The sequence below is a fragment of the Aethalodelphis obliquidens genome, unplaced genomic scaffold, assembly GCF_003676395.1.
Source record: "Aethalodelphis obliquidens isolate GAN/ISIS:26980383/991018 unplaced genomic scaffold, ASM367639v1 scaffold102, whole genome shotgun sequence".
Taxonomy (NCBI): Eukaryota; Metazoa; Chordata; class Mammalia; order Artiodactyla; family Delphinidae; genus Aethalodelphis; species Aethalodelphis obliquidens.
Window position 1 is genome coordinate 2,481,589 of NW_020838046.1, and position 25,766 is coordinate 2,507,354.

General features: G+C 54.5%; 1 protein-coding gene across 1 annotated transcript in view; it reads left to right on the plus strand.

The window, feature by feature from the left end:
• Positions 1–1,439: 1,439 nt before the first annotated feature.
• OBSCN (obscurin, cytoskeletal calmodulin and titin-interacting RhoGEF) overlaps positions 1,440–25,766 on the plus strand; it is a 90,040-nt gene continuing 65,713 nt past the window's right edge. The window contains 26 exon segments of the mRNA XM_027096393.1: positions 1,440–1,735; positions 1,738–2,019; positions 6,766–7,041; positions 8,359–8,643; positions 8,802–9,068; positions 9,230–9,499; positions 10,448–10,714; positions 11,019–11,285; positions 11,712–11,824; positions 11,939–12,092; positions 12,277–12,438; positions 12,536–12,640; positions 13,420–13,686; positions 13,926–14,195; positions 14,317–14,583; positions 14,675–14,941; positions 15,049–15,315; positions 16,350–16,622; positions 17,339–17,605; positions 17,814–18,080; positions 19,631–19,903; positions 20,334–20,600; positions 21,569–21,835; positions 21,948–22,211; positions 22,535–22,798; positions 25,223–25,486. Coding sequence (XP_026952194.1) covers positions 1,705–1,735; positions 1,738–2,019; positions 6,766–7,041; positions 8,359–8,643; positions 8,802–9,068; positions 9,230–9,499; positions 10,448–10,714; positions 11,019–11,285; positions 11,712–11,824; positions 11,939–12,092; positions 12,277–12,438; positions 12,536–12,640; positions 13,420–13,686; positions 13,926–14,195; positions 14,317–14,583; positions 14,675–14,941; positions 15,049–15,315; positions 16,350–16,622; positions 17,339–17,605; positions 17,814–18,080; positions 19,631–19,903; positions 20,334–20,600; positions 21,569–21,835; positions 21,948–22,211; positions 22,535–22,798; positions 25,223–25,486 — 6,223 coding nt within the window. The 5' untranslated portion in view covers positions 1,440–1,704.

Below are 25,766 nucleotides of genomic sequence, written 5' to 3' on the forward strand. Positions count from 1 at the left end.
TGCTACATTTATAGCACAGTAAGGAGGGAAATTGGAACTCACAGATGATATGATTATCAGTTTAGAAAATCTAGAAACATTAATTACTACACTTAGTAAGAGAGTTGCGAAACATTACCGCATACAAAAATAATATAGAGGGCTTCCCTGGTGGCGCAGTGGTTGAGAGTCCACCTGCCGATGCAGGGGACATGGGTTCATGCTCTGGTCCGGGAAGATCCCACATGCCGCGGAGCGGCTGGGCCCATGAGCCATGGCCACTGAGCCTGCGTGTGCGGAGCCTGTGCTCTGCAATGGGAGAGGCCACAACAGTGAGAGGCCCATGTACCAAAAAAAAAATACAGAAAACAGTTCTATAGCTATATACCAGAAACAAGAAACTGGAAAATGAAATTTTCAGAGTTACAATAACATTAGATGGGTCATTTTACCGGTCCCAAGTCTAAGAAAGGATCTTGAGACACTTTGTGGGAGAAATGATTAGACATTGTAGAGAGGCAGGCAAAAAGATACAAATAAATGGATACGAATCTATGGAAGACCTAGAAGTGTTCAATTCCCATTAAACCCCAAATAATAGGTCTTTTGGGTGTGAGAATATTGACAAGTTGATTGCAAAAGCCAGTCAAAGAACAGAATGAGGACATTTGCTCTAACCTAAATCAAGACTTTTATTTTAAGTTACAGCAGTTTGGACAAGTGGGTCTCAGTGCAGAGATAAATAGCCCAAGGGACTGGAATGGTGAGTTCACGCTGAGGTGGAGAGAAAGGAGGGTCTTTTCATAAATGGTACTAAGACCATTAACTATATGGAAAAATAAAATAACACTGGAATCTACCTCCTAGAACACAAAGAACCAACTCCAGGCAGGTTAGAGACCTCTGTATGAAAGGTAGAACAAGCTTTTATCAGATAATAGAGGTTATTTAATGACCTCAGGATAATGAAGGATTTTTAAACAGAACATAAATGCAGAAACCACAAAGGACAAATTGATATCAAATTGATATATCTGCCTGTAACAGACTTAATTAAATAACTTAATTTCACCAGAAACATCATAAAGGAATGAAAAGGTAGAGCATGAAAATGGGGAGGACAGGTAAACACACATAAGCATCAACACTCTATAGCATTTATTTATATAAAGAGCTCCTAAATGAATATGGAAAAAACAGACAATGCTAATTTTGAAACTTGTGGAAAACTTGAACAGTGACACCACAGAAGAGTAAACCACAGAATGACCAAAAAATTCATAAAGATTCTTCACTTTGTGAATCATCAGGACCATGCAATAGACAGCCAGATGGTGTAAATTCACTCCCACCAGGTTGCCAACAGTCGACAATACTGAGAATAGGCAAGAGGGTGGAGTCTCAGGAACTCTCATTCACTGCAGATGAGAACATGACCTGCACAACTGTATGGGAAAGACTCTGGCCTCATCTAGGAAGGCTGAGGAATGCATGACTCTACGGCTCCTCTCCTAGAGGATTTGTGCAGGGGAGAAGTCTTTCCCAGCTTCTCACCGGAACAGCCTACATAGATCAGGAGAACGTAGAAATAAAGTGTGTCACTTGTTGCTGAGAAGGTGGTGGAGCTTCTCTAGGTCACACAGCTGGTGCAAAGCCTGGAGAAGTTTCCTGTCTTCCTGCCTTCCTGTTTAGTCGTTCTTTCCACAGTGCTGCATCTTGACTTAGATGGTATCTTTGACCCTATGCATCCCTCCCTGTCCCCAGAGCCCAAGGTGGTGTTTGCCAAGGAGCAGCCAGCACGCAGTGAAGTGCAGGCCGTGGCGGGGTCCAGTGCCACGCTGAGCTGCGAGGTGGCCCAGGCCCAGACGGAGGTGACGTGGTACAAGGATGGAAAGAAGCTGAGTTCGAGCTCGAAAGTGCGTGTGGAAGCCAAGGGCTGCACCCGGCAGCTGGTGGTGCAGCAGGCAGGGAAGGTGGATGCTGGAGTGTACAGCTGTGAAGCTAGGGGCCAGAGGGTCTCCTTTCACCTGGATGTCACAGGTCAGTTATTTGGGAGGGATGCTAAATTAGCCCTTTATGGAGATGTGACTGGCTTACAGCCGTGACAGACCCAGTGGTCTTTCCGTCACATTTAATCTCTTTACATCTCCCATCTCCCCACCTCCCACTTTCATGTTTGTGCCTGATCCCAGGGACACTGGATGGGAAGGGGGTGTATGGAAGGAAAAGTGTCCCCTCTTGTGCACCATGAGTGGTGTTTCCATGTTGTAATGTTCCAGGTGATCTTTGGTGTCCAGGACCCTGGCTCCATCTTGCCCTTGGGGTCTCGAGTAGACCAGATGTCTCTCACCTCAGGATATGTGAATGTACTTTTGGATGTTCTAGCAGCATCCAGATTCCCTCACCCAGCACCGTATGAGGATTCGCCCTAATCAGAGACGTTTGTATTTCTTTGAACCTGATAAGGGGAAGTTTCAGGCACATAATCATACTTGGCATTACCTCAAGTCTGAATTTTGGATCAGCAAAGTTTTAGTTGTCTTGGGACACTCTTCCTTCCTTGCACATGGTTGTAGAAGTTATGTATGTACCCAAATGTTGCAAAATATAGGTTCCTGTTCTGTTGCAATGTCTGTGCAAAGTAAGAGAAGAGGGTTGGTAGGTATATGTCTTTGATATGCACCTCTGAGACATGGCACATTCATCTGAAAGCAAATTTTGGTTTCCTTTTGTCTTTCAATTAGTATATTCTGTGTCAGTATTTCCTTTGGAGTTTGATGTGTAAATTTAGAAATGGAGAGTAGTAAGGAGCTTTTCTTACACTAGCATGCTTTGTTAAAGATGAGGTATGGTAGTAGCAGCCACTGACTGGTAAGTGGTATTTATTTCATATCATTTCCTAATGACTCTTGTGTGTGTCTGTACCTTCTGGGCTGGTTCACAGAGATGTCTGCGAACTAACTTTAGTTTCCTTTTGTTAAGAGAGGTTAACCTCAAATAGAGATGGGCTGTGGTCCTGCATTGACTCCTAAGTGCCACCACATAACAGTTTGGTATCGTATTAGTATATAATGATTCATAGGTGTATATAGATACCAAGAAACCCACTATGAATCATTTGACATTATTATAATAAAACACGATATTATTTCACACAAGTAAATTTGAAAAGTTTTGAAATAGTGGCCAATTCTTAGAAAATTATACCAAAACTTACACAAGAAGAAATTAACAACTTGAACAGTCTAATAACCTTTTAACTAAATGGAAACATAATAAAAGAATCTTCTCATAGAACAAGATTAAGCTCAGTGGCTCTACTGGCAATTTATATAGAATATTCTGGAAAGAAATTATTCCATATTCATCGAAATTCTTTAAGAGAATGGAAAAGGGATATACATATATTTTTGTATTTTTTTACATCTTTATTGGAGTATAATTGCTTTACAATGGTGTGTTAGTTTCTGCTTTATAACAAAGTGAATCAGTTATACATACACATATGTTCCCATATCTCTTCCCCTCTTGCATCTCCCTCCCTCCCACCCTCCCTATCCCACCCCTCTAGGTGGTCACAAAGCACTGAGCTAATCTCCCTGTGCTATGCGGCTGCTTCCCACTAGCTATCTATTTCACATTTGGTAGTGTATATATGTCCATGCCACTCTCTCACTTCGTCCCAGCTTACCCTTCCTGCTTCTGGTGTCCTCAAGTCCATTCTCTAGTAGGTCTGTGTCTTTATTCCTGTCTTACCCCTAGGTTCTTCGTGACATTTTTTTTCTTAAATTCCATATATATGTGTTAGCATATGGTATTTGTCTTTCTCTTTCTGATTTACTTCACTCTGTATGACAGACTCTAGGTCCATCCACCTCATTACAAATAGCTCAATTTCGTTTCTTTTTATGGCTGAGTAATATTCCATTGTATATATGTGCCACATCTTCCTTATCCATTCATCTGATGATGGACACTTAGGTTGTTTCCATGTCCTGGCTATTGTAAATAGAGCTGCAATGAACATTTTGGTACATGACTCTTTTTGAATTATGGTTTTCTCAGGGTATATGCCCAGTAGTGGAATTGCTGGGTCATATGGTAGTTCTATTTGTAGTTTTTTAAGGAACCTCCATACTGTTCTCCATAGTGGCTGTACCAATTCACATTCCCACCAGCAGTGCAAGAGTGTTCCCTTTTCTCCACACCCTCTCCAGCATTTATTGTTTCTAGATTTTTTGATGATGGCCATTCTGATTGGTGTGAGATGATGTCTCATTGTAGTTTTGATTTGCATTTCTCTAATGATTAATGATGTTGAGCATTCTTTCATGTGTTTGTTGGCAGTCTGTATATCTTCTTTGGAGAAATGTCTATTTAGGTTTTCTGCCCATTTTTGGATTGGGTTTTTGTTTTTTTGTTATTGAGCTGCATGAGCTGCTTGTAAATTTTGGAGATTAATCCTTTGTTGGTTGCTTCATTTGCAAATATTTTCTCCCATTCTGAGGGTTGTCTTTTGGTCTTGTTTATGGTTTCCTTTGCTGTGCAAAAGCTTTGAAGGGGATATACATATATATATGTATATATGGAGATATACATATATATGGATATATATGGATATGTGTGTGTGTGTGTGTGTGTATATATATATATATATATATATATGCTCTTTAACTCATTTTATGTAGCTAGCATATAGCATCGATACCAAAATCTGACAAAGAAAGTATAAAGAATTGAAATTACAGGCCAATCTTTTATGGATGTCAATATCAAAATCCTATACAAAGTATTGGCAAAGTGAGTGGAGCCATGCATGAAAAGCACAATACACTCAGATCTTAATCCAGGAATGCAAGGTGGTTCAACATCAGAACATAAGAAAAATCAATACAATCTATAATGTTAAGAAACTAAAAGAGAAAAAGCATGTTTTTACCTAGAAGAATGCAGAATAAAAGTGCTTGATAAATTTTTTACATCATATTCAGAATAAGAGTTTTATGAAATGTAGTAGCATATATTCATATTAATAAACTTCTTAATAAACTAGTAACAAAAGGATAGTTTCTTAATTTGATACAGGGTGCTAAAGAAAACCACAGCAAACATCACACTTATAGGGAAACCTTGAAAGCTTTTCTTTTTAACTGGAGCATTTCAAGTGGCTCCACTATCAGAACTCGTGTCCAACATTGTACAGCCTATAAGGAGGAATATAAAGCAATAACATTTAGATAAAGTAAAAGTGGACTTCACCGATGAGAAGATTATTAATGCAGAAGGTAGAAAAGGAAGAATTTTTAGAGTTAGTAAGGAAGTTAAGGAAGACTGCCACATACAAAATATACAGAAAACGCTTCTATGTTGATGTACTAGCAACAAAGAGTCAGAAAAGGATATTTTAAGACAATTATAATAGCATCAAAAGTATCATGCTTCTAATTCCATGTCTAATAAAATATGTTTAAGGCTTCTGAGGAGGATATTATTAAATACTTTAGGGAGACAGTGCTAAATGAATGGTGGGATATGCATGGAAGACACAAAGATGTCCACTCCTAATCAAAACCCAAAGAAAAGTCCTTTTGTGGGTGTGTCAAAATTGACTAGTTGATTCCAAGAGTCAAGTGGAACCGCAGCACTCATAAAGTGAGAGCATTTCATCTGCAAGATGCCAAACTTATTATAAAGCTACAGTAGTGAAGACAACTGGGTTTCAATGCAGGGATAAATACACAGAACAAAGGAACAGAATAGTGAGCTCTGAAACAGCCCCGCACATAACCAGACTCCCCCATCCCTTTTCTGTTTTTTAACTCTGTAGTGCTAGTGTGTGGTATAGAGAAAGGATGGTCTTTTCATAAACTGTGCTAATACCATGTAACTGTATACATATATCTCTATTTTTATATCTATTCCTCTATAATAAAAATGGACATCTCCCTCGCAGCACACACAAACACCAACTCCAGGTGGGTTAGAGACTCCAATGTGAAAGATAAAGCAAGCTCTTAGCAGCTAATATAGATTATTTAATGACCTGAGGGTAATAAAAGACTTCTTAAATAGGATATAAATGCATTAATCACAAGGGACAAATTGACATACTTGCCTGTATTAAAACTAAGAACTATATCAACAGAAGACACATAAAAGATGACAAAACAAGTGACAAAGATGGAGAAGTTATTTACACACCCATAATTCTCAAAGTTCTAACATAAATATATAAAGAGTTCCTGAAAATGAATAAGGAAAAGACAGACAATGCTACTGCTAACTGGGCAAAAGCCTTGCAATGATACTACAGAAGGGCAAACACCAAAAGCCAAAAAGATCAGAAATGGTGCTCCACTCTGAATCATCAGGACCATGCAAAAGAGAGCTCAGGAAGTACAACTACCAGACTGCCAACAGCTGCCAACAGCATGGAGCCTCAGGAACTCTCCTGCACTGTGGGTGGGAACGTGCTCTGCTCAGTTGTGTGGGAAAGACTCTGCATCCTCTAGGAAGGTTGAGGTGTGCATGCCTCCTGATCCCACAGTTCCTTTCCTAGAGGAATATGTGCATGGAAGAAATCTTTCACAAAGTCCCCACTTGGAACAACATGCACAGATCAGTGGTAGAATGTATAGATAAATTGTGGGTACTTGTTGCACAACTAGCCCAGAGCCTGGAGAAGTTTCCAGCCCCCCTTCCCATCTGTCCAGGCCTTTTTTCCCTAGTGCTGCCTTCTTGACTGAGATGGTGTTTTTGCCTCTCTGCATCCCTCCCTGTCCCCAGAGCCTATGGTGGTGTTTGCCAAGGAGCAGCCGGCACGCAGTGAAGTGCAGGCCGTGGCGGGGGCCAGTGCCACGCTGAGCTGCGAGGTGGCCCAGGCCCAGACGGAGGCGACGTGGTACAAGAACAGGAAGAAGCTGAGTTCGAGCTCAAGAGTGCGTGTGGAGGCCACGGGCTGCACCCGGAGGCTGGTGGTGCAGCAGGCGGGCAAGGCAGACGCCGGGGAGTACAGCTGCGAGGCCGGGGGCCAGAGGGTCTCCTTCCACCTGGATGTCACAGGTGGGTGCCAGGGTTGGGTGTAGAGGCTGAGCACCTGACAAATTGGGGGAAATTAGCACATCTCCAGCAGGGTGGGGGACATGTGTGTGTTGGGCCTGTGCTGGGTTCTCCTCTGATGCAGTCAGCCCCGGGGCGCTGTCCACTGGGAAGGTCCTTGAGTTGTGGGATGCTTGCCACAGCCCCTGGTCCGGGACACTCTTGGCATCTGCTTCCCCAGGTTCCTGCATCTCTCCATCACATCCCCACCTCTCCCAGCATGAAACCTGCCACAGGCTTTCTCAGTCATCTGCAGGCTGCTAAGGCCTGTAGTCTGCTGAAATGGCCATTCTTTGTCTGTCGTTGGCAAGGGGCACTGTTCCCATATTAAGTCTTCATGGGCAGCTGTGGAGCCCAGTCCTGCTCTGAGGAGCTTCTGGCCTTGGATGCCCCTGCCCCCATTGGGTCTGGAGTCCCCGTCTCTGGCCTTGGGGCCCTGACCGTCCAGATGCATTGAGGTCAGCCCATTGTGTCGGCCTCTGCTCAGATGCCCATCCTATCCTGGGTCTGAGCCAAGCTGGTTTGTTGCCTGCTCCCGTCCCTCCTGGCTGCCGATGACATCACTGGGTTTCAGTGTCCTGAGGTGGCTGACACTGTCCCCGTCCCCAGCTGTGGCCCTTGCCCCCAATCCAGCAGCCAGTGTGGTCCTTCCAAGTGCTCCCCTGGGTCAGCCCTCACAGGGATGCTCTTGGGTCCCCACCCAGGGCCTTCCCCTTCCCCCTTCTCTGCCTTGGCTTTGCCCCCATGCTGGGCTGCTGGAGGCTCTCAGGCTGTTTCATCCCTCTCCGTCTTTGCCTGGTCTCTCCACTCCGCATGGGGGTTCTTCTACCGAGACCGTCCTCCTCTGCCTCCCTTCCTGGCCCTGCTCCCCACTGCTCTTCTGGAATTTTGGCCCAGCCCCCAGGCTGTGTCAGGGTCACTGTGTGCCTTACTTTCCCTGCATTAGCTGCTCATGGGGCCCATCTTCCCTTGGGGGTGGGGGCAGGGATCCTCGACTCTCAGCTTTTGGTGGGACAGAGCTTGTGGCCCCAGGTGGTCCCTCCTGGCTGCCCTGCACTGCCCCTGTGAGCCGGGATGGTGCCTGGCACAGAGTGTGGCCCTGTTGCATTCACTGTCTGGCTTGCTCAGCAGAGAGGCAGCAGTGGAGAGCTGGACCGCCCGGGCACTTTCATTTCAAGTCTTCTCCCACCACGTGGCCTGGAGGGGGGACGGGACCCAGGCCAGGGATGCGAGGGTCTCCCCTCTAATGCTTGTTGGTCACCCCCCGCCCCCGCCCCCCAGAGCCGGAACTTGAGCCCCCGACCCTGGAGAGACCCAGACGCAGGGAACCTCTGGTGGTCAGGGAACACGAGGACATCGTCCTGACAGCCACGCTGGCCGCACCCTCTGTGGCCGCAGTGACTTGGCTCAAGGATGGTGTGGAGATTCGCAGCAGCAAGCGGCACGAGACGGCCAGCCTGGGGGACACCCACACCCTGACGGTGCGTGGCGTGCAGATCCTGGACAGTGCCGTCTACTGCTGCCGCCTGGGCGCAGAGGAGCAGGACTTCCTGGTGCAAGTGGAAGGTGAGTGGGGCCACGGGGAGGCCGTCTGGGAACCCCTTGTTTGCAGCGTCCTGGAGTGGAGACTGGGTGAGGCTCAGGGCGCACAACCGGGCAGCTCAGAGCTGGTCCTATGGCCCGAGCCCCACCAGGCTGACGTCCCCTCCCTTCCCCTCCCCCAGAGGTGGCTGCCAAGTTCTGCCGTCCCCTGGAGCCCGTGAGCGGGGAGCTGGGCGGCACAGTGAAGCTGGTCTGCGAGCTGAGCCCGGCACAGGCCCAGGTGGTGTGGCGCCGTGGGAACACGCAACTCCGGGCCGGCAAACGCTTCCAGATGGCGGCTGCGGGACTTCAGCGCTCGCTCACTGTGTCGGACCTGCGGGCGGAAGATGCGGGGGAGTACGTGTGCGAGAGCCGCGACGACCACACCAGCGCCATGCTCACCGTGAGCGGTATGCGGATGCCGGGCACAGGGGCTGGGCCGCCCAGGTGGGTGGGTGGCTTGGCGGAGCATTCCAGGGCTGCTTCCCGAAGAGGTGTCCTTCCGCGGCGTCTGCTAGGTGGGGGCCCCTGCCCCTCCTAACCGCCTCTCAAGTGGAGCTCTTGTCAGCAGTCCCCCGCGTGGTCAAGTTCACGTCTGGGCTGAGCGCAGTGGTTGCGGAGGAGGGCTGCGAGGCCACCTTCCAGTGCGTGGTGACTCCCAGCGACGTGGCGGTGACGTGGTTCCGGGATGACGTCAAGCTACAGTCCAGCGAGAAGTTTCTCATATCGCAGAAGGGTGCCAGCCACAGCCTGACTATCCTGGGCCTGGCCCTGGAGGATGCCGGCCAGATCACCGCGGAGGCTGAGGGCATCAAGACCGTGGCTGCCCTCCGGGTCCGAGGTGCGTGTGTGGGGCAGCAGGAAGGACGCACCGGCTCCTCGCAGCAGGCGTCTCCTAATGGGCTGGTCCCAAGGTGGCATCCTGCTGCTGGCCTGTATCCAGCTCATCTGGCTGACTTCAGAGGACACAGGGTTTGTCAGCTGCAGAGAGAAGAGTAGGGTCAGACCGAGGGGCCAGGCACCTGCTCTAAAGGGGAGATGGTAAACTCCTGTAGGGCACACCTGGTCGGGGAGTGGGTGGAGGCTCAGACACTCCAGGGAGTCATCCTAGAGGAGACGATCCTTGCTGAGCCCAAAGGATGGCAAGGTGGGAGAGACTGGAGTGGGCAGCCAGTGCAAGCAGATGCAGACGATGGGGGGGCGCTTTGCTCGCTGAAGCCAGATTGCATGGGGGAGGGCCAGCACGTTACCTGAGAGTAAGTGGGAGCCGAGCCATCTCAGGTTCTTGAGTAAGGGAGTAACGTGGCCAGATGCGCTTCTGCGGAGATCGTGGCACAGCCCGAGACTGGGAGAGTCACTCTAGCGTTTCTCTTCCTTAATGTGACGCATCCAGGGCCTAGTTAAAGCAGAGACTGTGGTGCAGCCGGCCTGGGAGCTCAGAGTCGGCCTGTCTCAGTGGCTCCCTGTGTCCCAATGCTCCTGGCCACTGGCCACACTTAGGAGTTCCAGGCCCTGGTGGGGGATGGCAGGAGTTGTTCAGAGCAGGGGAGCAGGAGGTGGGAGGGGGACTGGGAAAGGAGAAGCCCCCCTGAAGTGTGGTTTCCTTCCACAAAATTGTGCCTGTGCATGTGTGCCGCTGGGCCCCGAGTATGGCCAAGGCCTTGCCTAGCTTGGAGTCAGAATGTGGTGGAGGGCAGCTCTGCTGGCTGGGGGTTGGGGCAGGGTCCCTCTGCCCTGCTTTCCTGAGAGTGGCAGTGGCTGTAATGACCTCCCTCTCCTGTGACTCCAGAGGCCCCAGTGTTGTTCAAAAAAAAGCTGGAGCCACAGACTGTGGAAGAGTGGAGCTCGGTGACCATGGAGGTGGAGCTGACGCGGCCATGGCCGGAGGTCAAGTGGACACGCAACGCCGCGGCCCTGGTGGCAGGCGAGAATGTGGAGATACACGCCGAGGGCTCAAGTCACCGCTTGGTTCTCCGCAGTGTGGGTTTCGCTGACCGTGGTTTCTACGGCTGCGAGACAGCAGATGATAAGACGCAGGCCAAGCTGACTGTGGAAAGTGAGCAGCTAAGGGGGCTTGGCCTAGGGGTTGGGCATCAAGGAGTTGGGGAGGGTAGGGAATCTCCCCCTGGGGGCAGGGCCCTGGAAAAGGGGGAAAAGGGAAAGTTGGAGGAAGGGGTGGACCTTCACTTGCAGGGGCCAGGGAGGTGGGGAAGGGAGTGAAGGAGGGGGCAGGCATCCACCTGGAGGGGCAGGCCTCCCCTTCCAGAGCACCTTGAGGCTCCCTGGGGAAGTGATGGGGGCTGGACCGAGGGCCAGGGTCTTGCTACAGTGGCTCATCCTTCCCCTTGTTCGTCCCATAGTGCGCCAGGTCCGGCTTGTGCGGGGCCTGCAGACAGTGGAGGTGCTGGAGCAGGGCACAGCCACAATGGAAGTAGAGCTGTCTCATGCTGATGTGGAGGGCAGCTGGACTCGAGATGGCCTTCGGCTCCAGCCGGGACCCACGTGCCAGCTGGTGGTGCACGGCCCCACCCATATCCTTACGCTGTCTGGGCTGCAGAGGCAGGACAGTGGCCTGGTTTCCTTCAGGGCGGAGGGTGTGCACACATCTGCACGGCTGGTGGTCACTGGTAGGTGGACATAGGTGGGGCGGGACTCACTCCAGAGCACCTGCCCCTGTCCCCAAGGTGGCCCAGGGAGGCAGCTATGGGCAGGGATATGGAATCCTGGAGGAGCGGGGGGCTCATTCCTTCTTTTTTTTTTTTGCGGTACGCGGGCCTCTCACTGTCGTGGCCTCTCCTGTTGCGGAGCACAGGCTCCAGACGCGCAGGCTCAGCGGCCGTAGCTCACGGGCCCAGCCGCTCCGCGGCGTGTGGGGTCTTCCCGGACCGGGGCACGAACCCGTGTCCCGTCCATCGGCAGGCGGACTGTCAACCACTGCGCCACCAGGGAAGCCTGGGGCTCATTCCGTTAACCAGCTGAATGATTCCAACCAGCTCAGGCCCTGTCCCCGCCCAGAGGCCCTGCTTCTCACCACTCCCGTCCTGTCTTTCCAGAGCTGCCTGTGAAGTTCAGCCGCCCTCTGCAGGACGTGGTGGCCACGGAAAAGGACAAGGTGGTCCTGGACTGTGAGCTCTCACGCCCCAATGTGGATGTGCGCTGGTTGAAGGTGCCTGGGGACTTGGACTCCTCTGCCCCCTCTTACCTCTCACCATGGGTGGGCGGGAATGGGACCACTCTGCTGGGCAGTTCCAGCACTTAACCTGGCCTCGTTCCTCCACAGGACGGTGTGGAGCTGCGGGGGAGCAAGACGGTGGGCATGGGGGCCCAGGGGGCCTGCAGGAGTCTCGTCATTTACCGATGTGAGCTTGGGGACCAGGGCGTGTACGTGTGTGATGCCCACGATGCTCAGAGCTCGGCCTCCCTGAAGGTGCAAGGTGAGGGCTGGGTGGGTGGGTGCAAGCACCTCCTGGCCCCCCACTGCGTCACCCAGCAAGTGCTTGGCCCTCTGGCTCTGCTCTTGCCCCACCCATCCTGTACTCCCTCAGCAAGCTGGGGTGGGGGGTAGCCGTCAGATAGCTCTGCGTGTCAGGATGTAGCAGGGCCTGCTTCTTGCCCCAGGCCGAAATGTCCAGATCGTGAGGCCTCTGGAGGATGTGGAAGTGATGGAGAGGGAGGGTGCCACCTTCTCCTGCGAGGTCTCCCACGATGAGGTGCCTGCCCAGTGGTTCCGGGAGGGCAGCAAGCTTCGGCCCAGTGACAATGTGCGGATCCGCCAGGAAGGTGAGATGAGGACAGTGGGTGGGCTTCAGCAGGGCTTCTCCTCCTTCCCGCCCCCAGGCCACCCCTCCCTTTAGTGCTGAGTGGCCTTTGTTCCCAGGAAGGACATACACTCTCATCTATCGGAGGGTCCTGGTGGAAGATGCAGGGGAAATCAAATTTGTAGCACAACGGGCAGAATCACGAGCCCAGCTCCGAGTAAAAGGTAATGGCGGCTCAGGGCAGGGCATGGGCTGGACAGCGTGTGTGTGGACAAGCGTGTGTACTGAGTCTCACAGGGCTGAAAGGCCAGCTGTCCCTGTCCTGGGGTCCCTCCTGGAATGAGGACAGCAGTGATCCAGGAGGAGGGAAAGGGGGTATTCCCTCCTTGGCAGGAAGAAAGTGGTCTAGGGGAGGCAGCCTTGGGGTCTCCTTCTTTGTGTAAAACGGAGGTACCAATGAATTCTCCTTCCTGGGACTGCAGCAAGTGCTGGAGAGAAAAGGTGTGAGGCCCTGGCAGGAAGTAAGCACACAAGGCTTTACCTGGTGGCCTTGATGACAGTCAAAGTGGCTGAGGGGCATGAGGGAGAAAGGGTCTAGAAACAGGTAGGGGGCAGGGGTGTGGGACATTTGGATGCCTAAGGTGAGGGCAGGGTGCAAGGGATTCGGGGGTGCGCAGGATGAGGGTGAGGCTGTGTGGCGAGGGGACGGGTGGGGTGGGGGAGTGGGGCAGGCATGCGCGTGATGAGGCCCACTGGACGATAGCGGGTGTGGGTGTGTGCCCAGTGTCCTTGTGGTCAGATGTGAGTAGCGAGTCCCAGACTAGCCCGAGGGCAACACTCAGCCTAGCTATCTGCTGGCTCTGGTGGGCGGGCCGGCATAGGCCGTTTAGCCTGAGCCTGATGTCCCAGTCCGGCCGGTTGGAAGATGCACAGCCGCAGCACCCAGCCCTGGGTGTTCGGGATCACTGTGCACCTGCCCTGACCCTGCTGGGTGTACCCACAGAGCTGCCAGTATCCATCCTGCGCCCGCTGCGGGACAAGATCGCAATAGAGAAGCACCGCGGTGTGCTCGAGTGCCAGATGTCGAGGGCCAGTGCCCGGGTGCGCTGGTTCAAGGGCAGCGTGGAACTGCAGCCTGGGGCCAAGTATGAGATGGTCAGTGACGGCCTCTACCGCCAGCTAGTCATCAACGCTGTCCAGCCTGAGGACGAGGACACTTATACCTGTGATGCTGGCGATGTTAAGACCAGTGCCCAGTTCTTTGTGGAAGGTTCGGGCAGGGCTGGGTGGGCAGCTGTTCCTTTTTTCCGCCAGGGGAGGTGTTACAGCCTGTGGCACTCAGAGGTGGCCAGGTCTGAGAAGGACCTGACTGGGCGCGTTGGGTCACCCCAGGGAGGAAGTGAGCATGCCTGAGAGGGTTTGTTCCCAGGAAGTAACACCAACCCTGCAGGAGGGGTGGCTGGTGGTCCTCCCCCGGGACTGCCCCAGTGACTGGCCGCTCGCCCACAGAGAAATCCATCACTATCGTGCGGGGCCTGCAGGATGTGACGGTGATGGAGCCTGCCCCTGCCTGGTTCGAGTGTGAGACCTCCATCCCCTCGGTGCGGCCGCCTAAGTGGCTCCTGGGGAAGACAGTGCTGCAGGCAGGGGCTGACGTGGGAATGGAACAGGAGGGCACAGTGCACCGGCTGACGCTGCTGCATACCTGCTCCACCATGACCGGGCCAGTGCACTTCACCATTGGCAAATCACGCTCCACCGCCTGCCTGGTCGTCTCAGGTAAGAGTGCGCTGCCTGGCGGGTTGGCTGCAGATGGAGAGCGGGCAGGGCAGGGGCAGGTGTTATGGCCTTGTGGTCTGGCCCACTTTACACAGTGCTTCCCTCTTTCCTTCCGCCACAGACATTCCCATGGTGCTCACGCGGCCACTAGAGCCCAAGGTGGGGCGCGAGCTGCAGTCGGTAGTCCTGTCCTGTGACTTCAAGCCATCCCCCAAGACCGTGCAGTGGTACAAGGAGGAGACACCCCTGGTGCCATCTGACAAGTTCAGGATGAGGCTGGAGGGCCACATGGCAGAGCTGTGCGTCCTGCGGCTCAGCCCCGCGGATGCTGGTGTCTACCGCTGCCAGGCCGGCAGTGCCCAGAGCAGCGCTGAGGTCACTGTGGAAGGTACAGAGCGAGGGGGCACAGGGCCACCAGAGGGTCTCTAGGGGAGGCGGTGATGGCGGTCGTGCTGAGCTGCCTGGTGTGCTCCTGGCAGTGCGGGAGGTGACGGTGACGCAGCCACTGCAGGACTTGGAGGTCACGGAGGAGGGCTGTGCCTGCTTCTCCTGCGAGCTGTCCCACGAGGACGAGGAGGTGGAGTGGTCGCTCAATGGGACGCCACTGTATAACGACAGCTTACACGAGATTACCCATGAGGGCCGCCGCCACACGCTGGTGCTGAAGCAGGTCCAACGGGCTGACACGGGCACCGTATGCGCCTCCTCGCCCAAGGTTATGGCCTCGGCCCACCTGGAGGTCAAAGGTGAGGTGTCCTTGTGGGGTCTCTGGGGACCCCTGGGATGTGCACCTGGCACCCCGAGGGCCAGAGGTGGCAGCTCGTCCCCTCAGTCGCCCACACCTTCCCTGCAGGGAAGCCAGTGGTGTTCCTGAAGGCGTTGGACGACGTGTCCGTGGAGGAGTGGGGCACGCTGGCCTTGCGGTGCGAGGTCTCTGACCACCAGGCTCGTGTGGTGTGGCGAAAGGATGGCATGGAGTTGGGCCCCAGTGACAAGTATGAATTCCTGTACACAGCGGGCACTCGGGGACTCACGGTGCACAACCTGAGCAGGGACGATGCTGGCCTATACACCTGCGACGTGGGCACTGATGAGACCCGTGCCCATGTCAGCGTGCACGGTGCGTGCTGCAGCGGCTCCAGATGGCGGGGCCAGGGCACTGGGGGCGTGGCTCTGGGCGTGGGGGTGCCTCCGCCTGGGGGGCCCACCCAACCCTCCGAGACCAGGGGCTGCTCTGCTGAGCCTGGAGAGGTCAGGGCAGGCTCCTAGGAGGCCCAGGTGCAGGCAGGTGGACCAGGGATGATGGGCAACAGAGCAAAGCTTGGGAGACTAGACTGGCTCTGCTTGATAGAGTCCCAAGGTGTAAAGGGTTCTACAGAGGCTGGAAACATTCACTCTGCACCAGGGGATGTGTACGGGCGGGCACAGGGGCCACAGAGGGGCGGTCAGGAGAGCCTCCTGGAGTGGGCGAGTGGGAGAGCCCCAGATGTCAGGCAGGGGGTGCCCCAGTAGGGCTCCCAGGGCATGGCACAGCCTGGTGAAGGTGGCTGTGGGCAGGCCACAGGCTTTTCACATGCTCCTGCCAGTCTGGGCCTGGTTCCCCAACTATAGGGTGGATGCCTGACGTCCTGGGTGCATCACTGTCCTGGCTCCACTCCCGTAGTCCTGCTCTCTCTTGTGTGCATGGCAGGCCTGCTGCCCTGTGATCCCGTGGCTGGCCCCTGATGGTCTGGCCAGTGTTTGATTAGACAGGAAAGGGACAGGAAAGGGAGGGCGGTGTGGTGAGTTTGTCCTAGAGCTGGATTGCCTGTTCATTTTGGGTGCCTGTTCTTCTTCTGGAGCATAGAAGCTGGTGACAACTGTGTGCGGCGCTTATTCTCTCCACATTGTTCCATAGCAAATGTGAAGGCGGCCGCCCTGGTCATAACGCATAGCTGTCAGCCATCCAAAAACCAAGGTGTGGACAGCTGGAGGCCAAGAGGACATTCACTGAGAGGGGCAGCAGGCCCTCTGGGAGTGGGGTTGGGGACGGTGGGCTGGTCTCGTCCCTCCTGGGGTGTGGACTGGGGCTGCTACAGGCTTGACGGTGCCTGTCTCGAGGGGCAGGCTTCCGTGGGCCTGGCTGGCGCGACGGCTGTCTCCTCTGGCCCACAGACCTGCACGTGGGCATCACCAAGAGGCTGAAGACAGTGGAGGTGACGGAGGGCGAGAGCTGCAGCTTTGAGTGCGTCCTGTCCCATGAGAACGCTAGCGATGTTGCTGTGTGGATGGTTGGTGGGAAAACGGTGGGCAGCTCTGGCCGCTTCCGGGCCACACGCCAGGGCCGCAAGTATACGCTGGCCGTCCGAGATGCTCTGCTGAGTGACGCCGGGGAGGTGGTCTTCTCTGTGCGGGGCCTCACCTCCAAGGCCTCGCTCATCATCAGAGGTGGGTGATGGCGGCAGTGGGAACCGACTGGCCGGGGCAGGTTGGGGGTCTGTCCCTAGGGGCTGGTTTGGGAGCTGCTGAGCCTGGGCCCTCCCCAGGCAGCCTGGAGCAGGGGCCTTGGGCTTGGAAGCCGGAAGGGGGTGCCTCTGGGGACTGTCTCCCCAGCCCCTGGTTGGCACCTGAAGGCATCTGTCAGAGTACCGGGGGCTTCTGGTCATCCAGGGGGCTTCCTTTCTAGGATGAGGTTCTGGAGGCTTGGGGCAGAAGCAGGGTTTCTGATCTTCAGTCCGTGATTCGACTGCTGTGGTAGCTCCCAGGGTGCATGACTCGTGAAGCCAGTGAAGTTGCCATTGGCATTTCTGAGCTCCTACTTCCAGCATGAGTACTTGGCGCCAGTGGGTAAAGCTCAGCCCGTAGTCAGCGCTGGCCCATGGCCATGCTTTGAGTCACACTCTGAACAGTGCTGAGAACATAAGATTCTGTGGTCTAATCTTTCTCCCTCCCGGGGTCCTTCCCTGGTATTCCAGGGCTCTGAGGCCCCTGGGTCTGAGGTTCCAGAGTTGGAAGTTTTAAAGCTGTAGATTCTGTGGTCCCAACCTTCAGAGCCTGAAGGTTCCTGAATGCCTGCCTTGCCCTCACCCCAGGCATGGCTAGGGCTGTGGCCGTGGGTAGAGCTGCGGCCATGCTTCTTGGGCCACCATCTCTGTTGTTTTCAGAGAGGCCAGTTGACATTACGAAGCCACTGGAAGACCAGAGGACCATGCTGGGTGAGGATGTGGTGCTGAGGTGTGAGCTGTCACGGGAGGGGACCCCAGTGCGCTGGCTGAAGGATGGGAAAGCCATTCGTAAGAGTCGGAAGTATGAGCTTCTCATCGAAGGCACTCGAGCCATGCTGGTCATCCATGCAGCCTCACTCAAAGATTCTGGCGAGTACACGTGTGAGACGGAGTCTTCCAAAAGCACAGCCAGCCTCCGAGTGGAAGGTAACCCCCATGAGAGACCCTGGGACAGCCCCTGTGGCTTCTCTTTCCAGGCAGGAATGGAGGGGCGCCCAGCAGGGAAGGGGCTTGCTCAGGTCCCTGAGGTTCTGTGGGTGGGCCAGGAGAACCACCTGTGATGGGAGTGATTTCCTGTCCTGAGGGCCTACATGGGGTCTGCACAGGCCTCTCCCTCCCATCCATTCTCCCACAGAAAAGCCAAACCGGTTCACGGAGGAGCTGGCTGACCTGCAGGTAGAGGAGAAGGGCACAGCTGTGTTTGCCTGCAAGACGGAGCGCCCCGCGGCCTCAGTGACCTGGCGCAAGGGCCTCACAGAGCTGCAAACCTCGGAGAAGCATGCTCCCAGCCAGGAGGGCGTGACCTTGAGGCTCACCATCAGCGCCCTGGAGAAGGCGGACAGTGACACTTACACCTGTGACATTGGCCAGGCCCAGTCCCAGGCTCGGCTCCTGGTGAAAGGTTAGGCCCGGTCACTGTGCTGCTGCTCTCATTTGCACACTGTATTTCAAGGCCCATGGTGTGCTCAGGTGTAAGCTTTGTTTCAAGTAGACTTGGAGATGGGAAGAGATCAGAACTCTGCCTGGCCCTAGACAAACCCAGCCTTGGTTTCCCCATCTCCAAGGGGAGTTGTCCTGGGTGGTCCTGTCTCTGGCCCTCCCAGCTGGGCCTTGTGTAAATGAGTCAGCAGCCCTCATTTATTTGTGCCTCCATTTGCTGGATGAATGTTTCTGGAACCCTTCCAGCGTGTGCCCCTGCACGAGCTCTGCATGTACGTACATGCAGATGTACCGCCTCTGCTCCTGTGGAAGGAGACTTGCTCGGGGAGATTTTCAGGTTGGAGCAGCAGTTTTCACCTGGCAGGCAGGGTGAGGGTTATCACTCTCCCACTTCACAGATAGGGAGACTGGGCCTTTACTCGGGGTTGTTGGCTGGTTCAGGGTTGTAGGACAAGTAGACATCAGGGCAGGGTTGAGCCCAGCCCTCCAGATCCCAGGGCCGGTGTCCAGGGTGAAGTCAGGGGGAGGTCCTTCCTGGGGGGTCTCTCCACAGAAAAAAAACCCAAAAGAATAACAAAGAAGCCTCACTCTTGATTTCTTTCTCTTTTTCAGTGAAATACAGTGAATCCACTGAGCTCAGTGAAAACATTCTGGTAGCGCAGTAGAAGCACCGCTATCTAATGAAGTATTGGGTTGGCCAAAAAGTTCGTTCAGGTTTTTCCGTAAGATGCTACCAAAAACCCGAACGAACTTTTTGGCCAACCCAGTAGATGTTCATACTTTAAAAAAGTCAGAGTGTCCCCTGACAACAACATATGGTCTTTAAAAACATTTAAAACACACAGACTTGTACCAGTCTAATAGTGTCAGCCAGAGCCTTTTCTTTGTGTATCAGTTCACGAATCAGAATTCCGTATCTCTTTTTGCGTACATCGCCCTCCTGATGTGCTATCTATGCTTTCTGGTGTGCAATAGCTTCAAGACACCTGTGAATGCAGAAGGAATCTGGCGGCCAATCTACCTCTATATTTATAACTTCTTCCTAAGGTTTCACCATACCTAAGACAACAGCAAAACATTTTTTTCTAGCGATTCACGTTGTCAGTCCTCCAATGCATTCGATTTAAATGTTATCATAGCCATGCATCTTTTTTTCACACTCGTTTCTTCTGTTAATACAAAATTTAATTGCGTTAAGTGATTTCTGTGACAGGCATAACTGGCCTAGACAGGTTAGGGAGCACAGCTTCATGGACGGGCCTTACAGTGGGTCACCTTGTGTGCTCTGCAGAAGGACCCCAGAGGTGGATTGGGGCTCACTGATGGATCTAAAACAAATACTTTTGGACAGTTCAGCTCGGACCCACTTACCGTTTTATGTTTTGTCATTCGGAGCCCGTTAGAGTCATTTGCTCGATCTCTGTCGGGAGCCCACCCCAGGTCTTGGGAGCACCCTGTTTCCCTTGGCAGCTAGCCAGAGGGTCACTGACATGCCCGTTTGTGTCCCTGCAGGCCAGAAAGTGCTCATCACGGAGGACCTGAAGGACTTGGAGGTGCAGGAGGGCTCCTCGGCCACCTTCTGCTGCCGTATCTCCCCTGCCGACTACAAGCCCGTCCACTGGTTCTTGGACAAAACCCCACTGTCTGCCAGCAAACTCAGTGAGATCAAGGTCCAGCCAGGTGGCTACCATGTGCTCACCCTGCGGCAGCTGGCCCTCAAGGACTCAGGCACCATCCATTTTGAGGCAGGCGACCAGCGGACCTCAGCTGCCTTGCAGGTCATAGGTAGGCTGCATGTGCCCAGTGCCGTCGTGGGGGCCAGTCTGTGTGACTAAGCATGCAACCTCAAGACAGTGGCTTGGCCACACGCTGGGTGAGGCCCTGGGGCTTACAGAGAAGGCACCATGGACTTCCCATGGGCTGGGGCCTTGGATCCCAGGGAGCGGGGCTTGGGAGGCTGAGTGGCGCTATTTCAAGATGCGTTGTTGCACATGGTATGCAGAGGTGAGCTCAAGGTCAGTGTAGAGGCTGGGCCCACCCCTCTGGTATGTGGAGCCACACAGAGCCTGTCCTGTTCCCCCAGCAGCCCTGTCTGCAGCCCAGACTGAGGGGGACAGGTGGGCACTGACCAGGAGTGTTGCCTGGTCTGCAGTGAGACCTGGGGCTTTTCCTGCAGGAGCCCACAAGTGTCATATGCATCCCTCTCTGTCTTCAGAGAAGCCAGGTGTTTTCTCCCGGGAGCTCACAGATGCCACAGTCATGGAGGGGGAAGATCTGACCCTGGTCTGTGAGACTGCTGCTTTAGACAACCCTGTGTGCTGGACCAAGGACGGGAAGGCCCTGCGGCCGTCGGCCCGGTGCCGTCTGAGCTATGAGGGCCGCCGAGCCCAACTGGTCATCACTGACACCACCCTTCAGGACGGTGGGCGCTACAAGTGTGAGGCTGGCGGTGCCTGGAGCAGCTCCGTTGTCAGGGTCCATGGTGAGCCCCTGGAGGGGGGTGCTGGGCAGCCTCCAGCCGCACTCTGGGCACCCCTGTTTCTTGTGTTGCTAAGGGCAAGGGGGACTCCAGGACTCTATCTGACCCTGTCTATCTCTGCCCTCTATGTGTGTGTGTGTGGGGGGGGGTGCTGTTCTGAGGCTCCTTCTGTCCACCTGTATCTTTCCAGCAGTTCATCCAACTCGCTCTGCTCCCTACTGCCCATCTCTGGGTCTCTGATGGTCCTGATAGCATCCCTCACCCTCCCTTGGTCTTCTGACCAGCAATCTCTTTTTTACTTCATTCCCAGCTTTGTTTTGTGTTCTGACGTCACCGTGTCTCCCTTCTCCTGGCTTGGCTCATCTCCATCTGTCTCAGTCAGCTCGGGTTCCGGGTAACAAATACCACAGACTGAGTAGCATAAAAAAAACGTGTCTCCCGGTTTATTGTCTCCCAGTTCTGGAGACTAGAAGTCTGAGATCAAGGTGTTGGCAGGCCTGGCTTCTCCTGAGGCCTTTCTCCTTGGCGTGTAGATAGCTGTCTTCTCCCTGTGTCTTCACAGTCATCCCTCTGTGTGTGTCTGTGTCCTAATCTCCTTTTCTTGTAAGGACACCAATACTGTGGGATTAAGACCCACCCTAGTGATGTAATTTTACCTCAGTCTTCTCTTTAAAGACCCCCATCTCCAAATACGGCCCCATTCTGGGTCCTGAGGGTTAGGGCTCCAACAGATGAATTTGGGGGACACAATGTGGCCCATAACACTCCACCCTTCTCTGTTTCCTGCTGTTTGGCTCACCATCCTGGAGAGGCAGAGGTCTTGAGGTCACCGTCACTAGCCCCCAATGTAGACAGTGAGGTGGGCCTGCCTGCACCCTGCAGCTGCTGCTCTCAGCCATGCTTGACCACAGGGGAGACCCCTGGAGGAGGCAGCGGGGTGAGGGCTGAGCTGAGCTCATGCCTGTCCACAGCTCAGCCAGTGCGGTTCGAAGAGGGGCTGAAGGACGTGGAGGTACTGGAGGGTGGTGCTGCCACACTACACTGCATGCTGTCATCGGTGGCCATGCCCGTGGAGTGGCGTCGTGGAGATGAGGTTGTGCAGCCTGGAGGCAAGTACAGCCTGCGGCAGGAGGGTACCATGCTGGAACTGCTCATCCGGGACCTGCGGCCTCAGGACAGCGGGCAGTACTCCTGCTGCTTCAGGGACCAGATAACATCGGCCAGGCTTACCGTACAGGGTAAGTATACTTACTCACTCTGCCCATGTGACCCTATGTGGTTCCATACAGCCCCTTTCATCCTTTGTGGGGGGATGAAGATGATGTCTGTGTCCATCGGACCTTGTTGCAGCCCTACCTGCTGAGTTCATAGGAAGATTGAGAAGCAAGGAGGCCACGGAAGGGACCACGGCCACGCTGCACTGTGAGCTGAGCAAGGCAGCCCCTGTGGAGTGGAGGAAGGGGCCTGAGACCCTCAGAGCTGGAGACAGAGTGAGCCTGAGGCAGGATGGAACCGTGTGTGAGCTGGAGATCCGTGGCCTGACCGTGGAGGATGCTGGGGAGTACTCGTGTGTGTGCGGGCAGGAGAAGACATCAGCCACGCTCACCGTCAGGGGTAAAGACCACATGTGACCACGTGGACTGGCGTTTGGTGGCTGCCCATCTCCTCTCTGCTCTCAGTTTCTTTTTCTACTCTGCTGTCTCACTATCCTTTTCCTTCCATAATTCTTTCATTGTCCCTGTCATGTTCCCTGTCTGCTATGTGGCACATGTACAGGTTGGACCTTTAAATGTCACAGTCCACAGTGTGTGCTGGGCACACCCATCAGGGGATCTGTGTCCAGTTGGGTTTTGTGTCCTGTATGTACTGTGCATGTCCTGTTTCTTCTGTGTGTTCAGAGAGGGTGATAGTGTTTGTGTGTTTCTGACCATCTCCAGGCCTGCCTGCCAAGTTCACAAAGGGTCTGAGGAAGGAAGAGGCCATGGAAGGGGCCACGGCCATGCTGCGCTGTGAGCTGAGCAAGGCAGCCCCCGTGGAATGGAGGAAGGGGCCCGAGACCCTCAGAGCTGGAGACAGAGTGAGCCTGAGACAGGACGGAGCCGTGTGTGAGCTGGAGATCCGTGACCTGGTTGTGGCAGATGCCGGGGAGTACTTGTGCGTGTGCGGGCAGGAGAGAACAGCGGCCAGGCTGACTGTCAGGGGTAAAGACTGTGTGTGGCCACGTGGAGCAGTGGCTTCGTGTCTGAGGGCTTGATCACATCCTTGAGCTCTGCCCTGTCTGTGTACAGTCTTTCGCTTCTGTGTGCATCTCCTGCATTCCTGCAGCACGAGTCTCCCAGCACCTGCTTCTGTGAGGCTCGTCTCAGATAAAGAGCAGAGAATGTGGTCCTCCCTGCTCTCAGGGGCTCATGCCTGAGGGAGAGAAGGAGGGCACCCACACAGTACAAGAGTGGAAGTATGGTCCTCTTGAGGGGGCATGCCAAGAGAGAAGCTAGGAAGTCGATCAAAGCGTGGCCCTCGAGGGTGGGATGTCAAACGGGGTGTCAAGAGGTGGAAGCTGGGACATGCATGCTGGGCCATGGGAGAGCCATGATGGGAGGTCCTAGGTTCTGTTGTCCAGCTCCTGGTGGTTAGGAGAGGTGAGGCTGGGTGTAGGGATAGGGTGAAGGTGAAGTGGGTATGGACAGTGCTTGACTGTGGAAGGAGAGGAAGGAGGGGCAGGAAGAGCTGCACAGAGGCGCAGAGCCAGAGTCAGGAAGGGCAGGTGGACACCCGTGCTGGCGTTGGGGTCCCTGTCTGGCATCTGTGGCAGGTAAGCTGGCTCTAGGCAACTGCCACAGAAGGGGGTCCATCAGGCGTGGCGTGGTGACCTGTGGCTGGGACACGGGATGAGAGGTCACAGTTTGAGGGTGGGGCACAGTCAGCTAGAGCAGGAGGGCTGGCCCATGTGTTTAGGGGGCAGTAGGGCCACTTCCTTTGTGGGGTGGAAGACGGCCAGCTGGGTGGATATCCTTGAAGCGGGGTAGTGGGAGTCCCCTTGCATCAGAGCAGCCCACTGTGGGCATTTTGCCTGGTGTCCCCTCGGGGCCCCCCTTCCAACGGGTGCTTGTGTGGCCAGCATGGTGTCTGTGGCCCATTCCTGTCTGCAGGCTCCAGAGTCCATCAGTCTATGTGTCCGTCTGACCTTCCCCAGGCCTGACCAGCCAATTCAAAAAAGTTATGAAGCGTGAGCAGGCCATGGGAGGAGCCATGTCCACATTCATGCTGTGCTGTGAGCTGAGCAAGGCAGCCCCATGCAGTGGTGGAAGGGGCCTGAGACCCTCAGAGATGAGGAGTCAGGACGGGGCTTTGCTGTGGTGTGGCTCATGGCCTGGCAATAGGTCAGCTCCCTGTGCTGGGGGTCCAGGTCCTCAGGGGCCTGCCCTAGTGAGGGCCTAGGCACTTCCTGTGGGGGTAGCAGATGGGACAGAGGATGAGGCCACCCACCATGTCCTAAGAGGGTCCTGTGAACAACATTGATGAAGGGGCCCGGGGGCATCTCAGCGCAGAAGGAAGGACAGCTCTGTAGGTGCACAGGGGCCTCACATCCTGGGCCCTGTTGGGCCATGCTCACGAGACAAGGTGGACCCTGATGAGGGTTCTGGAGGCTGGGCAGGGCCGTCATGTGCACAGATACGCAGATCTTTGGGGAGAGGCCAGGCCACCATGCCACCTTGAACTTCATGAATGGAGTGCAGCGTCTCCAGCGCAGAGACACTGGGCACTCACGCTGTTCAGACCCACCAGGAGACCACAGGGGATGTGGGCCTGGAGGCCTATCTCACAGTCAAGAGCAGCTTGCACTGCACGAGGCACCACCAGTGGCCAAGGAGCGGAGGACCCAAGTTGACCAGCTGCAAGCAGCCCAAGAGAGCTGCTTTTAAGAGTATGCAGGTCCCAAGGACACCTACTCCAGGACGACAGGCCAGGAGGAGGGTGGCTTCGGCTTCCCTTATAGCTGTGGTGTTCCTAGCTCTGTCAGTCCTGTTCAGGCCCAGTCATGCCGGGGCTCTGGCCCCAGCAGCAGCAGGAGTTGACAAGGCGGGAGTGCTGGTGCAAACTCGTGGGAAAGTTTAGGTAGCTCTCTTTGTGTCTCCGTCCCCAGGTATATCCCTCAAGATCATAAAATTGCTAAGAAATGAGGCCTGGAGGGGGCCACAGCCATGGTGTGGTGTAAGCTGGGCAGCCTGGCATGTAGAGTGGGGGAAGGGGTCTGGGCCCTTGAATCTGGCATCAGATACACTCTGAGGCAGGATGGGCCATGGAAGATGCTGAGAGGACATCCCTTCTGATTACTGTCCCTTTCCATCCATCCTGTGGGCACTGTGGCCATTTCTATGTGTCTGTCCATGTCATGAGGTCCTCACTGAGGATTCCATTTCCTTGCTGGTTTGTATCTAGATGGGCTCAGCCTAGTCTGTCCTCTGCCCCCATGCACTGCCACCTACCCATGTGTCTGTGGGTCCAAGCTTTTATTCCTTATTTGCTCCAAAGTGTGAGTGTTTTATTGTCAAGTGTCCACATCCTGATCTCCCGAAAGTCTCCAGAGAGTCTGATGTTTTCTGTGTCACTCTGACCCTGCCCAGCCCTGCCCACCAAATTCACAAAGGGTCTGAGGAAGGAGGAGGCCACAGAAGGGACCACGGCCACACTGCGCTGTGAGCTGAGCAAGACGGCCCCCGTGGAGTGGAGGAAGGGGCCCGAGATCCTCAGAGCCGGGGACAGAGTGAGCCTGAAGCAGGACGGGGCCGTGTGTGAGCTGGAGATCCGTGGCCTGGCTGTGGCGGACACTGGGGAGTACTCGTGTGTGTGCGGGCAGGAGAGGACCTCAGCCACGCTCACTGTCAGGGGTAAAGACCACGTGAGGCCAAATGGACTTGTTTCCATGTCACCACCTCCCCTGTTGGATCCTGTGGCTTTCTGTATCTTTTCAACTGGATTCCCCCAGCTGTCTCATGGCTCCTGTTTCCCTGTCCAGTAGATGTCATGTCCAGTGCTTTGTGTTCTCTGTTCCCTCTGGGGCATTTGCCTCCATCACCATCTGTGCATTTGTCCACTTGTTCGTACTGTGCTCTTTTGCAGTTTGTGTGGTTTTTGTGGTGTCCTGGACACAGAGTCCCCTGAGAGAGT